The sequence below is a fragment of the Zeus faber genome (assembly GCF_960531495.2).
Source record: "Zeus faber genome assembly, chromosome: 4".
NCBI lineage: Eukaryota > Metazoa > Chordata > Actinopteri > Zeiformes > Zeidae > Zeus > Zeus faber.
In genome coordinates this window covers 23,445,257-23,460,836 of record NC_137191.1, presented here as the reverse complement: position 1 = coordinate 23,460,836, position 15,580 = coordinate 23,445,257, and the positions used below count along the sequence as shown (strand labels likewise).

At 43.9% G+C, this 15,580-nt stretch overlaps 1 protein-coding gene across 1 annotated transcript; it reads left to right on the top strand.

Annotated features, from left to right (window-relative positions):
• The first annotated feature begins 3,988 nt into the window (after positions 1 to 3,988).
• melk (maternal embryonic leucine zipper kinase) lies at positions 3,989 to 14,133 on the top strand. Its single transcript, XM_079998473.1, has 18 exons — positions 3,989 to 4,104; positions 4,733 to 4,831; positions 4,921 to 5,006; positions 5,118 to 5,234; positions 5,341 to 5,484; positions 5,690 to 5,758; positions 5,983 to 6,075; positions 6,377 to 6,475; positions 6,751 to 6,819; positions 7,310 to 7,408; positions 7,760 to 7,846; positions 7,950 to 8,084; positions 8,174 to 8,344; positions 8,746 to 9,028; positions 10,588 to 10,681; positions 11,667 to 11,823; positions 11,954 to 12,057; positions 13,484 to 14,133. The coding sequence occupies exons 2-18, from the start codon at positions 4,756 to 4,758 to the stop codon at positions 13,659 to 13,661; spliced, it is 2,061 nt and encodes a 686-aa protein (XP_079854599.1). The 5' UTR covers positions 3,989 to 4,104; positions 4,733 to 4,755; the 3' UTR covers positions 13,662 to 14,133.
• Positions 14,134 to 15,580: the final 1,447 nt, after the last annotated feature.

Genomic DNA, 15,580 nt, shown 5'->3' with positions numbered 1-15,580 from the left:
TCCACTCAGGATCGTGGCCTTCCTGTCCTTCACATTGGGGGAGAGATAACTCGGTGGAAGTTGGGAGGATGAGATAGAGTTGATGCTCACCAGTGCGAGATTAAGAGGTCGGGAGTGCGTCGCATATTCAATTAAATATAAAGTGGAATATGAAGGGTTTTTTTTTTATACTCAGTTGATTGACAGTTGAACTGTTCACGGGTTTTATTGGAATTTTTGGGGCAAGGAATCTCATGCTTTCTCTCGGAGTCTTGACGATTTGACGATGTTAAATCGAACGACTGGCTATGAAAGCGCCGCGGGCGGGAGACAGATGGCCTGCGATCCGAGGAACCTCCGTCGACCTTCGGATGGAAGGGCCGACGCCCACATGCATCCCCTTCATCCCTTCTTCATTCACTGTGTTTCTGTGTGCGTCTGGGAAGGGGGGGGGGGGGGGCAGGGGGCGAAATGCTTGGCGCACGGTGCTCTGGGCCCAGACACACCGGAGCTGATCCAAAGCGCCGAGAATTACTGCACAACACAAACTCAAGCCACATGCAGGCGCACTTGTAAAGCCACACACTCGCATGCAGACGCAGACCCCTCATGTGCATAAATACAGAAATACATACACGAGCACAGACGCACCGACGTATGTTGTAAAGAAACGAGTCGTCGGATCAAATTAAAAACATTTGTTTCAATTTGCCTTTTCCATATTTGAGGGAGTTTCCACGTAAAATTGAGAAATTACAGTGTGCAGAAAAACTAGAAAATATAGGTTTTAAAAGTTGAAAGTTGACTCCGATCTCGTGATTTTTCACACACTCACACGCGCACTCGCGCACACACGTACACACACACACACACACACACACACACACACACACACACGTGTTGTCACCTCATCTGCAATATACTGTAGTTATACAATCTGCAATATACTGTAGTTATACAATTAAAACTTTCTGTCAAAGCCTGAGAATGGCTTTGTAATCGAGGTCAGTGGTTTTCAACATGGGGTTCGGGGACCACCCAGGGGTCCCTCGAGAGGTTCCAGGGGTCCCCATAAAAAATGACTCATTGTTTTACGTCACCATTATTTTATTTACAAGACGTTAGCGCCATTAGAGAATGAACAGTCATGACTGTTTTGAATCCTATTTTCACTGTTATCTCCCTAAATACAGCACAGATGCTGGGTATGGAAGTTTGGACTAAATCATATCTAATGATAAAAAAATCTTCTCAGAGTGGTGTCCCAGAGCCTAAATCTTATCAAATGGGATCTGATCAAGGGTCCTTGACATGAAAAAGGTTGAGAATCACTGAGACATGCAAGGTCAGTTTTAAGGTCTTGGTAAATTCATTTCAGAGCCTAAAATTCCCAGTGCTTTATTACACATTCTTCCAGAGCGTGACCTTGCGCAGAGACACAGGGCGTGTCGACGCCCCTTGCTTTACAATATGTTGTATATGGTGTTACACTATGTTGAAAATATTTAATAATGGGCGGTAAAATGATGACTTCATACAAGCCCGGGACTTTAAGGGCCCTAATAGACTAAATGTTTTAAAATCAGGCTTCGAAGTGGTGAAGTGTGAATGTATGATGTGAGACAGGAGACGGCGAGTGACAGAATGGCAGAAGAACAAAGGGAGGGAGAGAAAAAAATGCACTTGCTTCAGAAATGGCTCAGCTTTCACGGGTCTTTCTTCTCTATTTACTTTTCCCCATCTGACATTTTCCCTGTTTTTCCCCAGTCTGCCCTCCTCCAGCTCCCCTTCCAATAGTTTCCACTCCTCTCCTCTCGTTTCATTTCCATTTCCCTCTTGCTCCTTTCTCCTGTCGGTTGTCCGTCCATCCACCAACACATCCATCCATCCATCATCCATTGTCCATCCATCCATTCATCCACCCATACATCCATCATCATCCATCCACCCATCCATCCATCCATCCATCCACCCATCATCCATCCATCAATCCCCCCATCCCTCTCTCTTTCTCTGTTTCTCGCTCTCTGTCTTCCTGCAGCTGTGGCTTGTTTGATGTCCCAGTGTCCCCTCCTGTCCAGCTGCCCCCGAAAGCCTAATGAGGGGTTCCGTGATCCCCACCACACCTGGAGACTCCCTAACCACCGGTTAGTTCCCTAACGACCGGGTGCTTCCCTCACGACCATGAGAAATACATCAGCAACACTGATCAATCAATCACTCAGACTCCCCTTCAGCTCCCGGTCGCTGCTCGCCAATCCGCTCAAAAATGTCAATTTTCTTTTTTCTCCAATGTTGGAAGGTCAAGAGGGCTCCGTCTCTTAACAACATTTCAAAGGAGAATGTCGGTAAAGTATGGACGCCAAGATGAGGGGTCCGTCGATGGGGAAAGATACGTGATACTGAGCCAAAGAGCCAAAGAGAGAAAACACGTGCAGCAGGACCAAACAACTGTTGCAGTGAGAGTCGTTGTTCGCAGTGATTACACGTTCAGGGAATGGACGAGCACTCTGGGGTGTGTTCAGGTGGTCCCGCGCTCACCTCTCACCTTTTCTAATTACAGACTGCGCGGGTTTGCCGGTCGAGGACAGATACCTCTCTTGAAGCCATTAAAAAAAAACAAAAAAACGCCTCTCTGTAGTCCGTAGTCGATGCAGATCTGTGCCTACGGAGTCCAGGAGGACATTTGCAAGTATTTACTGGCACTTTTCATTTATTGGGTCTTCCCGAAAAGCCACAAAAAAATGATTTGCTCTCAAATGGTGATGTTACTACTGATTACTACGTTTACAATGCAGACGGTGGCGTTGTTTACCCATGACAATTTGTAGATGAAGACAGTATCTGTTTATGTATTTATTTCTATCCTGGGAAATCGGCTGTTCCACACTCTGAATGTGGACCAGAACATCCACATTACCAACAAGGACCTGTACGGGCAACTGCCAAGGCTCAGCAAGAAGGTAGCATCTAGGAGGATGAGGCTGGCCGGCCACTGCCACAGACATCGGGAGCTCCCGGCCAGCAGGCCGGTCCTATGGGAACCAACGCACGGGCATCGATCGCGAGGACGTTCAGCGCTAACGTATGTGGACGTCTTGAAGAAGGATGCGGGAGCTGAAAGCTCTTCGGAGCTGGCCGGGTGTATGGAGAACCGGAAGGATTGGAGCCTCTGACGGAAGCTCGTCTGAGGACGGCCGAGAGAGAGAGAGTAGGTGGATGGAGAGTAGGTGGCGGTGATGCACCAAACAGCGTAAACAAATTAACCGATTGAATAGGACATTTTAAACCCACCTTTTTCAAGTCCCCCTTGAAACAGTATTCATATCAAGCACAATATGCTGTGCAAAACAAGGAAGGTAGAGTAATAAAATCAAATGAAAAAATAATCGAAATGGGAAAAAAATACAAAAATCGCAATATATATATATATAGAAGAAGAAGAAGAAGAAGAAGAATAATCTTTATTTGTCACACACCACACTACAACACATGCTTGCACACACACACACACACACACACACACACATGCACATGCTTTTGGATGGTGGCCGGTGAAATGGCTCCTCTGCATTTAACCCATCCTGGCTTGTCCTTCCTCCGGGGCCACAGCCAGGAGCAGTGGGCAGCATTCGTGGACGCACCCGGGGATGCACCATATATATATATATATATATATATATATATATATATATATATATATATATATTGCAAAAATCTTTGCATTTCAAATGTAAACTTAATTTTAAAAATAGTAGTAGTATTTCCCACAAGTGAAGATCTTTTTGATTTTGTAATTTATTTATTTTTTTATTGTAACTTATGCCAAGAGCGCCCGATTTACTAAATTAAATGTATATTGCCGATGGCGAAATTGTTTTCACACAACGTCACTCCCTTGAACGAAACGTCACGGAGCGGTGGCGTCGCTCTGCTTCCTACCCGTGGGGGGGGGGAGACACGTACTTCCGGAAATGCCGGAAGAGCCACAGCCAGTCAGCGCAGCTGTGGGAAATTCAAAATTCAGCTCGACACATTTCTGACCGGCGCCCGGACTTTACCGGTCATTACACGCGAACAACCTCCGCGGCGATTTCGATTTTTCAGTTTCCAAAACACCTCGAGGTGGGTTTAAAATGTGCTATTTAATCGGTTAAGTTGTTTACGGGTCATGAGTTGTCGTTTGTGTGGGTCAATCAAACAAACAAACCAACACGTCAACGCGTTTGGGTCTTTATTGTTGTCGTGCGGTGGGAGAGAAAAGTCTTAGAATGTGTTAATCTCGTCGTTATACGGATATTAGGCATTGAATAGTCTTTAGGGTGGATGGAATGAAGGAAGGAATATATTATATCAGTGAATTTATATATTCATTTGAACATAAACATTTGGTCAGGCAACAAAGAGTGAACATTTCTGATGTTAAACACCCAAAGGTAATGTCCAACCTTATACTTGCCTTCGTCAATCCAATAAAATCCTTCTGCTTAACTGAAGAGGTTCTGTAGATTTTTTTTTATTATTATAGTACCATGCCTTAGTATCTGACCCAAAGGAAACTTTTGTGAGTTCTCTCAGCTTCACAGTTCATAGAATTGTCTAGTTCATAACCTACCCTGTTTCTACCTAATGCTGACCCCCTTCCCTGCACCAAATAAACTTACCTATGATGTGAATTAAATGCCAGAGAGATGGTTTGTCCAAAAATCTCTCTTAAATGTAGTTCAAGTGTTATTTCACTCCGATTAAATAGAAAAGCAGACACCCTGGAGGACAATGCCGGTGGAAAGGTCAGATCGTGGAGTGGACGAGCTTTACAAATACTATGAGGTCTACGAGACTATTGGCTCAGGTATGTGCCTTTTTAATTTCGGAACTTTTTGTCTAAACCTGAGCTGAAGTTTGAGTCTGAGTGATGGGTCTTTGCATGTCTTCTTTCAGGGGGCTTTGCTAAGGTGAAGCTAGGGCAACACATACTGACGGGAGAGAAGGTCGCCATCAAAATTATAGACAAAAAGGAACTAGGGGTAAGTTCCAGAGAGAGTCTACAGATCGTCTTCCTGACGTTGCCTGGGAAAAGTGGTATCAATAGTTCTATTGTTTCTTATTCTCCTTCCGTCTCTGACTGTCCGATTCAGGATGACCTGCCTCGTGTAAAGTTGGAGATTGACGCCATGAAGAACCTGAGCCATCAGCACGTCTGTCGGCTCTACCACGTCATCGAGACCTCGTCCAGGATATACATGGTCCTGGAGGTAATCACGGATGCAAAAAATGGAACCAGCAATTGGACAGGGGGTTATTTCAATGTTGTAACGGCTTGTTCGCTTTAGTGCTGAGCATTGCCTTCTCTCTCCCTAGTACTGTCCAGGTGGGGAGCTTTTCGACTACATCATAGCGAAGGACCGTCTCTCAGAAGAAGAGACCAGGGTCTTTTTCAGACAGATTGTCTCTGCACTGGCCTACGTCCACAGCCAGGGCTATGCACACAGGGACCTCAAACCGGTAACAATTTAATTGATGTATTTGATTTTGGCCATGAAAACATAGGGCGGACAGAATGAACATAATGGAGACAAAATAAAGGCTGAATCATGCACTGACTGTACCATGTTTGCGTATGTCTTGTTGTCTTTACTGCCCTCACACACCCGCCTACACACCCAGTGTGTCTTCATGTTTTCTGATCACGCTCCTCTCTTGCTTTTAGGAGAACCTGCTGATCGATGAGGACCGCAACCTTAAGCTCATAGACTTTGGTCTTTGCGCCAAACCCAAGGTACTAACCGGCCCTTTAGGGCTTACTATGTATCAGTGTGGGGATGCCAAGATGTCGGAAGAAGTGCTCAGTTGCCACTTTTCTTTGAATGGAATCAAACAATGTCTGTGGGGGGCGGTTAGGTTCTGTAATTGACTATCAGGGATTGTATGTCAGTGTGCCAGGAAATAAATGTACAATAAGAATTCATATGTAAGAAACAATATTCAAGCCTCTCTCACCAGGGCGGTCTGGGTTATGAGTTGATGACGTGCTGCGGGAGCCCCGCCTATGCTGCCCCAGAACTCATCCAGGGGAGAGCCTACATTGGTTCGGAGGTGAGAGAGAGAGACCACTGGAACTGATAGAGATGAGTAGATTGATTGATGATCGAGTGTTTGCCGACTGCACATGTACTGGGGATGTCAATTCAGGGCCACACTTCTCAGTATTTGCCTGGCATTCACACCAATTTCACACCGCTTTTGGTCCCCTTTTTGAGTTTGAGAAAGCCCAGCTGGTTTTGTCTTCAGATCCACAATAGATCTCATTAAGAAATAGGAGCGGGTAGCAGATGAGCCGCAGATGAGCCGCTGATTATTTACATTTGAAGGCCTCTTCTGTGCGTCCGTCCTGCAGGCTGATGTGTGGAGCATGGGAGTGCTGCTCTTCGCCCTCCTCTGTGGATACCTTCCGTTTGATGATGACAACTGCATGATCCTTTACAGAAAGATTATGGTTGGAGTCTTCCTCTTTTTGTACTCTCTAGAATTGCCCTATTTGCCTTTTTGGGAAAACAGAGGAAAAATCTGACTACATGAGCTGTCATGCACAACATTCCTCCTTCATCCTCAATTTAATCTACAAATGATTTATAGTAGCTGTTGACTATTTAAAAGTCTTCAAAACCACCCTTGCTAAAACCTCAGGATCAAATCGTTCTATCGTTAAGAAGTGTGTATCTGTGTGTTGTGATCACATGTCTAACTGAGGTATGTGGTGTCTGTGCTTAGAGAGGTCAGTACGACAACCCGCCCTGGCTCTCTCCGGGCACCGTCCTCCTCCTCAACCAGATGATGCAGGTGAACTTATTCCCATTTCTATTTCAGTTCATTTATGTTTGTTAGTGTTATTAATACCTTCATCTGACTGCTGCCGCTTTGATTTTGTACTCGGTAATGTTTTTTGTGGTAGTTCCTTTTGGGACTGTGATTCCGCTGAAGACACTCATTCATTTTATTTGCTCGCAAAGCCTCTTAATGTATTGTTCTCTATTAGTTTCAGCATATTCACATTTGTGCTGATTGAACAGTTCTATGTTCTATTTATTATCCTTCAGGCCATATCGCGAGAGACAATTTTGTCAGATTCTCACATTATCTGGTCTGAAATATTATACGTTTTATTTGGAAGAACATATATATTTTTTTTATATTATTCAATTGAATAGTTCAATGTGGGGATTTTAATATAATATTTAACAGATATTTCTAGTATTTTCAATGTTACTGTGATGATCTGTATTGACCCTGCTCAACACTCCCAGTTGTCCTTTCACACTGTGAGCTGTAGGTGGAGCCAAAGCGCCGTGTTACAGTTCGGCAGCTGCTAGATCATCCCTGGATGATGAAGGACTACAACAGCCCTGTGGAGTGGCACACCAAGCAGCCGGTACACACACAAATGAAACAAAATGCATATCGGCATTGTGGCGGGTAAACCTTCTATCTACCCGAAGAAGGAAAAACACTGCCATTGTCAGATTAAACACCTTGGAATGCAATAAATGTCATACAGGACTGAGGCTCAAGTTTTTTTGGAGGAAAGAAATAGTACAAACTTGCTAATTTCTTTCACAATGAGAGTATTTCATATTCAAAATGGACACTACGCTCTTTCGGAATTTTTTTTACATTAACATACTTAGCCCTAATGTCTGCTTGTGTTTACTCACTCAGAACCCTACTTCTATTACGCATATACATGTGCCTCAACCCGTGTTGTGTCTGTGATTTCCCGCAGCTCGGTCACATAGACGACGACTGTATCACCGAGATGGCCGTCAACATGAAGTGCTCCAGAAAGAGCGCCACCCAGCTCGTCAAGGAGGTGTGTATCTGCAGTATGTGTTCCAGCTTGCAACTTCCTAAACTATAGAGTCTTGTAATTTTGTGTGTGTTGACGTTCTCTTTGCTCGTGGTGGTGTGTGCAGTGGCGTTACGATCAAACCACAGCCACCTACCTGCTGCTGCTCTACAAGAAGCAGAGAGGGAAGCCCGTCCGCCTGCGTCCCGACCAGCTGCTCTGCGACACCCCCGTCCGATCCCCTCTACACCAGGGACCGCAGGTCGGTCCTGGGACTGCAACTCCCGCCTGGAGCTATTACGGTCAAATAGATTTTATTTCTTTGTTTTTAATGTGGCTCTTTGTCTCCAGTCCAAGCAAGTCCTTCATTACAGCGAGGACGAGGACGCTGTTCTTATGGGCTCGGTGGACTTATGCTCCGACTATGACGACGACGGCCCCTGGGTCCCGGTCCGACAGCGGACCCCCCAGGGGGGCAGAGGGCGTCCAGATGGAGCGGCAAACCCCACCCACAAGGACATGGTATGTAGTAGGGCTGGGCGATATCCCCAAAATCAAAATTCATGTCATTTTGAACGAACAGCTAAATATCGATTTTATCGGTGGTTGTTGGTGCTGCTGTGTGATCAATCATTAGTAATGTGGATATTATGTCCAAGCAGATAAAGGCGTTGAATAGAACATCTAGAACAGTCTATGAAGCTCAGAACATTGTAATACGCCCTTCAAGAAAAATGTAACTATATTACGATAACCAAAATCCCACACTATCTAGTCTCATATCGCAATGTTGATATTATATCGACACATCTTCCAGTCATGGTATGTACAGAGATTGTGTTTTGTTAATATAAGTGAGTGACTCCCATTAGCACTGCATAAAATATTGTCTCATCAGCCAACTGACGACTGTCTTTTCTAAGATTCCCCCGTCTTACCCCGTGGAGAACTGGCGGGTCCGCGGCCCAACCCCAGAGAAGGAGGGCATCACGCCACACCACCGCCAGGAGAGGCGGGAAAAAGGGCGGACCAACGAGAACAAGGAGAACATCGCTGTGCTGGACAAAGACCTTGAGATATTTGCTCTGCCTGCTCCTCCAACTCCTGCAAGCAACAAGAAGAACGGGCGCAGCAACAACAAGAACGTGCTGACCACGCCCACTCAAATCGCCAACACCAGGGTTGCCAAAACAGTCACGCCGAAAGGTAAGGGAGATTTTCATTCATTCACACCTCCCAGGGCTCCTACCAGGTCCTGGAAGTGCTTGAATTTCAACCTCAGAAATTCGAGTCCTGGAATACCTTGAAAGCCCCTTTTATGCTTAAAGTGCTTGAAAAGTCCTTGGGGGGGAAAAAAAATACGTTAATTGAAAACCTGTTATATTCCCATTGGTTTAGTTATCCAAATTGTCACGTAATTTAAAAAAAACTTTTTATTTATTTCTTTGTTTTTACAGAATCGCTTTTACGACAGATTGTCCCAGGTAAATTTAATCCAGCATGGTGGGAAATACACTTATAATAGTAGATGACAATGAGATTAATAATAGGGATATAGATATAATAGACAATGAGACTAATATTATATTTTAATTAAAAAAGATCATATTGAAAATGTATAATTTGTTTTGCATGAAGTCTTGAAAATGTAAAAAAAAAAAAAAAAAAAAAAATTACTTAAGTCCTTGAATTTAATTTTGTAATGCCAGAATGAACCCTGACCTACAGCACAGGAGATATGTGAGCTTACTCAGATTCCTTAGAGATTCATAGTGAGATTCATTGTCCTGAATTGATATTTATATCAGTGTTTGTCACTCGATCTCTGCCTTTCAGTTGATATTATACGCGAGTCTGTAATGGAACACACTGTGGTCTTTGGAGGAACCGTACAGTTGATCTCCACAGTCCAGTATTACAAAAGCAAACAAAAAATGCAGTGAACTTTGATATTAATTCACCATTTGCCAATTGTTATCTCAGAATCTAAATAATGATATAATTGGCATCCCTCTGTTACTTCCTTTTATGAAGTGTTTGTTGCCAACGAGTGCACCCTTCAACTGCTTGATGAATTTCTCCAGCCAACTGCCCCTCGCGCTCTCCCTCTTTATTTTCTCTTCTCATAATCATAAGTGCCACATCCACATGACACACATTTACAAATAAATTGTCTGCCATTAACAAATCCATTTATTCGGTCCTGTTTTATTCCGAAAGCCACTTGGGTTCCATTTAGCTGTCATCAGTCCGTCCGAAGCACACGCATACAAACCACGTCACACACAATTTCAGGTTATAATCAGGGGGCTAATTTCATTGCACTTATCGGAAAATGAGGATAGAGTTTGAATATAAAGTCTTTATTACTTGAAAATGTGAGAACTCAGCTCCAGTAACCTGGTCAGCGTTTTAAAACAATGAAATGTGACTTGGTTTCCTGAGACCTCCTAGAATCTCTAAGCCTCTGACGTGCGCGTGTGTGTCCCTAGGCATGTGCCATGACAGGTGTAGTTGTCTCTTTCCTCTGCTCCATGTCCCACGTGGGCTGTAGTGACATGTGTTCTCTCTCTCGTGTGTTCGTGTGCGTGCGTGCGTGCGTGCGTGCGTGCGTGCGTGCGTGCGTGCGTGTGTGCGTGCGTGCGCGCCTATCTCAGCCTGTGTATGTGTGCACACTTTTTTTGTGTACACCAAAGACTTTATGTCCAATGCATTTAAAGATTTGCCTTTATTTCTCAGACTTGGGATGTGTGTCTGTATCGCAGGTAGTGGCAGTGCCTCTAAGGAGCTGAGTAGGAAGAAGGCCGTGGAGAAGGAGGCCTTGGAGATCCAGATCCTGGCCTTCAGTCCTGAGAGACGGTAAGGACGGAGTGATGGAGGATGGGAAAAGACTTAAGACACACCTTCGGGGAAAGAAAAATGTTTTATTTACAATTTTGATAACATCATTTTTTCGGCCACTTGCTCACTCAAATAGGTCTTCTGTTTGTCTGTTTGGAAAAGTTTTGTGTGGTGTCTGTTCCCACTAAGATGACTGTTACAGATACGTAATGTAATGCTCGCGTGAGAGGCAACAGAATCGTTATTTAGACCCTGTCTCCCCGCCCCGTAGACTCTTCCCTCTGCTGAGTGAGGGCCATTAAACAAATCCAGTGTTATTAAACCAGTGTGATCCTTTTCAACCTGCCCTACACTCTCTGCCTCCGGAGAAGGAACGTTCTCCACCCGTTCTACCGCTTGCTGTCCTCTCCCTCCCTCCCCAGCGCCGTGGTCAAGCCAAGTGCTTGTGCCCGATGTCCCCACACGGTCGCACAGCACCCCTAACTGTAAAATACACGTCAAGTGTCTGAGGGGCATTTTAAAGAAGAAAACATATAAAATTGTATACATCATAAGAATTTAGACCTGTCTCCATAGGGACTGGACATTTTATGTTTTACTTTCAGTTTCCCACATACAATGAAATGTTTCTCACGTTCACGGCCGTGCTGGCAATTTGCTGGAAATTATACTACTTCGAAAGTGTTTTATTTATGGAACATGGACACCGGTTCCCATTCCCACATGACGCCAATATGGAACATAACTGGTAGATGTACAGCTTTGAGTGCAAGTAGGAATAGGGGCCGTAGGGAGAAGAAACTTCTAACAGTGTTGATATTTCGGAAATTTGGAAAATGCCAAATGAACGATTTTGATTGTGACTCAAGGGATGATAGGCAGCGAGAAGAAATGGCCCATTTTTTTATTTTTAACACATTTTACGCCCACGCCCACATACGCCCGAGTGAACCAGCTAAATAGGTTGCCGCCAGGGCGTAACTTGGTCCCGTCGGTTCCACAGGTCTCGCTCTTTGGACATGGCCGGCACGGGGGACAGCGGGCAGAAGAAGAGAGCGGGGAAGGTGTTCGGTTCTCTGGAGCGAGGCCTCGACAAGGTCATCACCATGCTCACCCCCAGCAAGAAGAGAGGCCTGCGAGACGGCCCGCGCAGGATCAAGGTACACACACACACACACACACACACACACACACACACACACACACACACACAGTGGTTGAGAATGATTAGTGTAGGATTTCATGATGTTAGACACTAGAAATGTTCCTGATGAGCGTATCTTCCTCTAGGCCCAGTACAATGTGACTCTGACCAGTCAGACCAACCCGGATCAGGTCCTGAACCAGATCCTCTCCATCCTCCCGGAGAAGCACATCGACTTCACACAGAAAGGGTGAGAGACCACCCAAGGAGGGCTCACTCTCACTGTGTCTATTTATTGCTAAAATAAATCACCCCATAGGAGAGTCTGTATTCACAGAACCTTTCCGACATGACCCAGTGTGACCAAAACAATTCAGCAAACAGTCACATACAATATAATGTTGGTTTGAATGAAACAAACTTTAAGTTTAGTTACTTAAGTTTGATTGTTAATGTAAGCACCACATTTCTGATGGAAGTGTCAGTTCTTTGATTGATACATATTGATATGTCCTTTGATACATATAAAATTGTGATACAGGTATAGATATCGTCTGGGATCATATAATCCCAATTTTGTTATGTCTGAATACAGCATATTGCTTTTGAATAAATATCTCCATAATATCACCTAATTTTCGAGATGGGGGTATTTCTCATAAAGTATTGGGATTTTAGATTTTGTTATCATCCAGCCTTAAGTAAGGCAAAAATCGAACTAAAAGAAGGGTAAAGTAAATAGATGTAATTGACAAATACATATATTTTTAAGTTAAACATTTTACTTTTAAACCACTAGTTACCGTAATATCGCAATATAGTTAAATGTCTGAATACACGATATTGCTTGTGTGTTAATATCATATGAAAGCAACAATCATCATTCTTGAAATATATCCCCAAAATTATTCGTCAGAAAAGCATGTACAGTGGAAGTTTTATTCGTTCCATGACCAAGCTCATTTTACGATATGCTTGTTTTACAAATGAATTTTCCCCATTGAAATTAATTGAAATACAATTAATCCGGTCCGAGTCCCCAAAAACACCCAAAAATCATTTTTATGGGTTTTAAAACAGAAAAGGTGTAGTTACAAGACTAATGACAATTATAAAAACACAATACAGTTAGAGAATGCAAAAGAAATAATGTAAACCGGTTTTATTAATTTAATTACCTTAAAGATGCGACAATTTGTCCTCAAGCAGGCAATGGAGCGAGGAGGAGGATTGTATTAACGGCTAGTTCCACTACACACGTTCCTTTCTCATGTTTATCAATGATTTCCTTCTTCAATTCTACCTGATTAGCTTTTTCTTCCTCTCAGAACTGTTCTTTGCACTAACCTTAGGAGCCATGGCTTAACACAACTCATTATAAAATAATAGCAAAAAACGCACAAAACTAAAAGAAAAACACTGGGAAAACACAATAGGGATGCATCCACAACGAGATATCCACGTGAACTGAGCGAGCGGTGGCCTCGCTGTATGAACCTCGCTCTTAATGTGGATTTCCACTCATAAAACAAGACAGAAATTCACACGAGCCTCGGCTCGTAGAACAAATTACTCGTTGACTGGTACACTCATAATGCTAGGTTCCACTGTATTTGTAAATGTATTTACAGCTGAAATCCCAATCCACGTATCTAACGCTCACCGCTTGACCCCAGGTACACCCTCAAGTGCCGAACGCGGGGCGACTTCGGCAAGGTGACCATGGCGTTCGAGCTGGAGGTGTGCGTGCTGCAGCGGCCCGAGGTGGTGGCGGTCCGACGCCAGCGGCTGAAGGGAGACGCCTGGGTCTACAAGCACCTGGTGGAGGACATTCTCTCCACCTCCAGCATCTGAATGTGACACCACCTCCCTCGCCCTCAGTCTTGGAGCCACATGGTCTATGCCCCAAGATGGCTTCCCAATTTCTTTGTTTTTCAATAACTGAGTGTAGCCGTTTGAGATGACTCATGGTCATGCAAAACGGAGTGCAGCAGGACGGCACACTCGCCGCATTTTATGGGAAATATAATTTGGCTTTTACTTTTAATCACCGCGTTGATCGGGATCTCTGTCAGAGCTCCCGGGATGACTGTATGAAATCACAGTATTCATACCTTCCAGCTGTGTATTTCCATATTTCCATTTCTCTCCATTCGCACCCCCCAGGCATGGAGCTTTATTGGATAACGTTGTAAAGAAGATTTTATTCATGTACATATGTTTATTGCTTTTTTTACTTGTTTGTCTTGTACTCGTCTGTCTCCTGTTTTTCAAGATCTGTGTCGTAGCGGTGTATGAGATCTTTGAGATAATATGGACAAGATAAATGGATACGATATTTCTGCTCGATGAATGATCTGCATTTGTTGTAAATAAATAAATAAAAATCCCCAGAATGGATTATTGCAGAATAAAGGTGCTTTCCTGTCACTAAATACCTCTTTATTGATTCATTTGATGGTACAGACTGACAGGGATGTGTCACAATGGTAGAAAAGCTTTGTCTAAAAAAAATCGTATTCTACATTAATATTGGACCATGTTTATCGAAATCCACTGTTTATTTTGCCTATAACCGCTAAAATTACTTTTTGAACGTCTGTATATGTTTGCCTGCTTTTTCACATTAAAATCAATTTACTGTTCCAGCAAATGCAAAGGCACAATATAATGAATATGTGGGGAAAAAAATCACATCTGCCATAGTAAGATTCAGCTTGATTCGGGTAAGGTCATAAAATTAATGTAATGAGAACTGTAATGCTCTGAAATCGTGGATGATTATTATTTGGGTAGAAATTACTCCAGGAGGGAAATTGTTATATCGGTCCAAATGACTAAACAATGACGCTCTTTACCTTAGTTAGCCACTGCCTCAGGCAGCGTCTGGAATGCAGTAAATGCATAATCCCTTTCTCTGCTGTCTGCTGGTGTGGCAGGGGAGGGAGGAAGAGGAGGTTTTACACTCGATAATGGCAAGTTGGTTCTCCTTGGCATCTCAGCGGGGTGGAGGGTAACGGCAGGCGTAGGCAATGACAAGACCTTAATGGAGGCTGGGAGGGTGGGGTGCTGTGATGGGAATTCAGGATGGAGGGTGAAGGTTGGCCAAACATCCTCCTCAACCCATCCCCGATGCATGGTACTGTCATTTCAGAGGCGGTAATAACTCCTGCTGCTTGGAGGATCAGAGGTGTGAATGTGTGTGTGTGTGTGTGAGAGCAAAAGAGCTGGGGGCAGAGGGTACACAGGGGTTCCACAGCTGCACCAGACACCACCTGTCACCTACACACAAGGAAGGTTCTCACCCTTCCTCCCTCTTTCTCGCTCCTCTTCCGCATTGTTTTCTCAGCATCCCAGCGCCTTGTTCACAGATATGAAATAAGTGATTAATGGAGCCATTAATTGATGCAGATTCCACTCACCCAGTGGCCTACGCTGTTCCCCCCCATATTTACATTTATCCAAATTACTCCATGTCATAGGCCTATGTTGGTAGAATGAAAAGCTACCGACTGCACCCTAACACCCTCAAGCACAGTAAGTCTGTCCATATTATTGATAGGTCTTAAGCCTGTGTAAGAGTGGAAGATTGTTCCAGATTGACTTTCTATCTTGAGAGGCTATCTGCCTTAATGTTGGTGGTATGTTCTTATCATCAAAAAGACACCTTCCAGAAAAGACACAGCTTGTCCTGGGCTTTATACAAATCCTCACAAATAAAAACCAAAAAGCCAACCGTGATCCATAAATATGAGTAAAGTGCACAAAAGGAT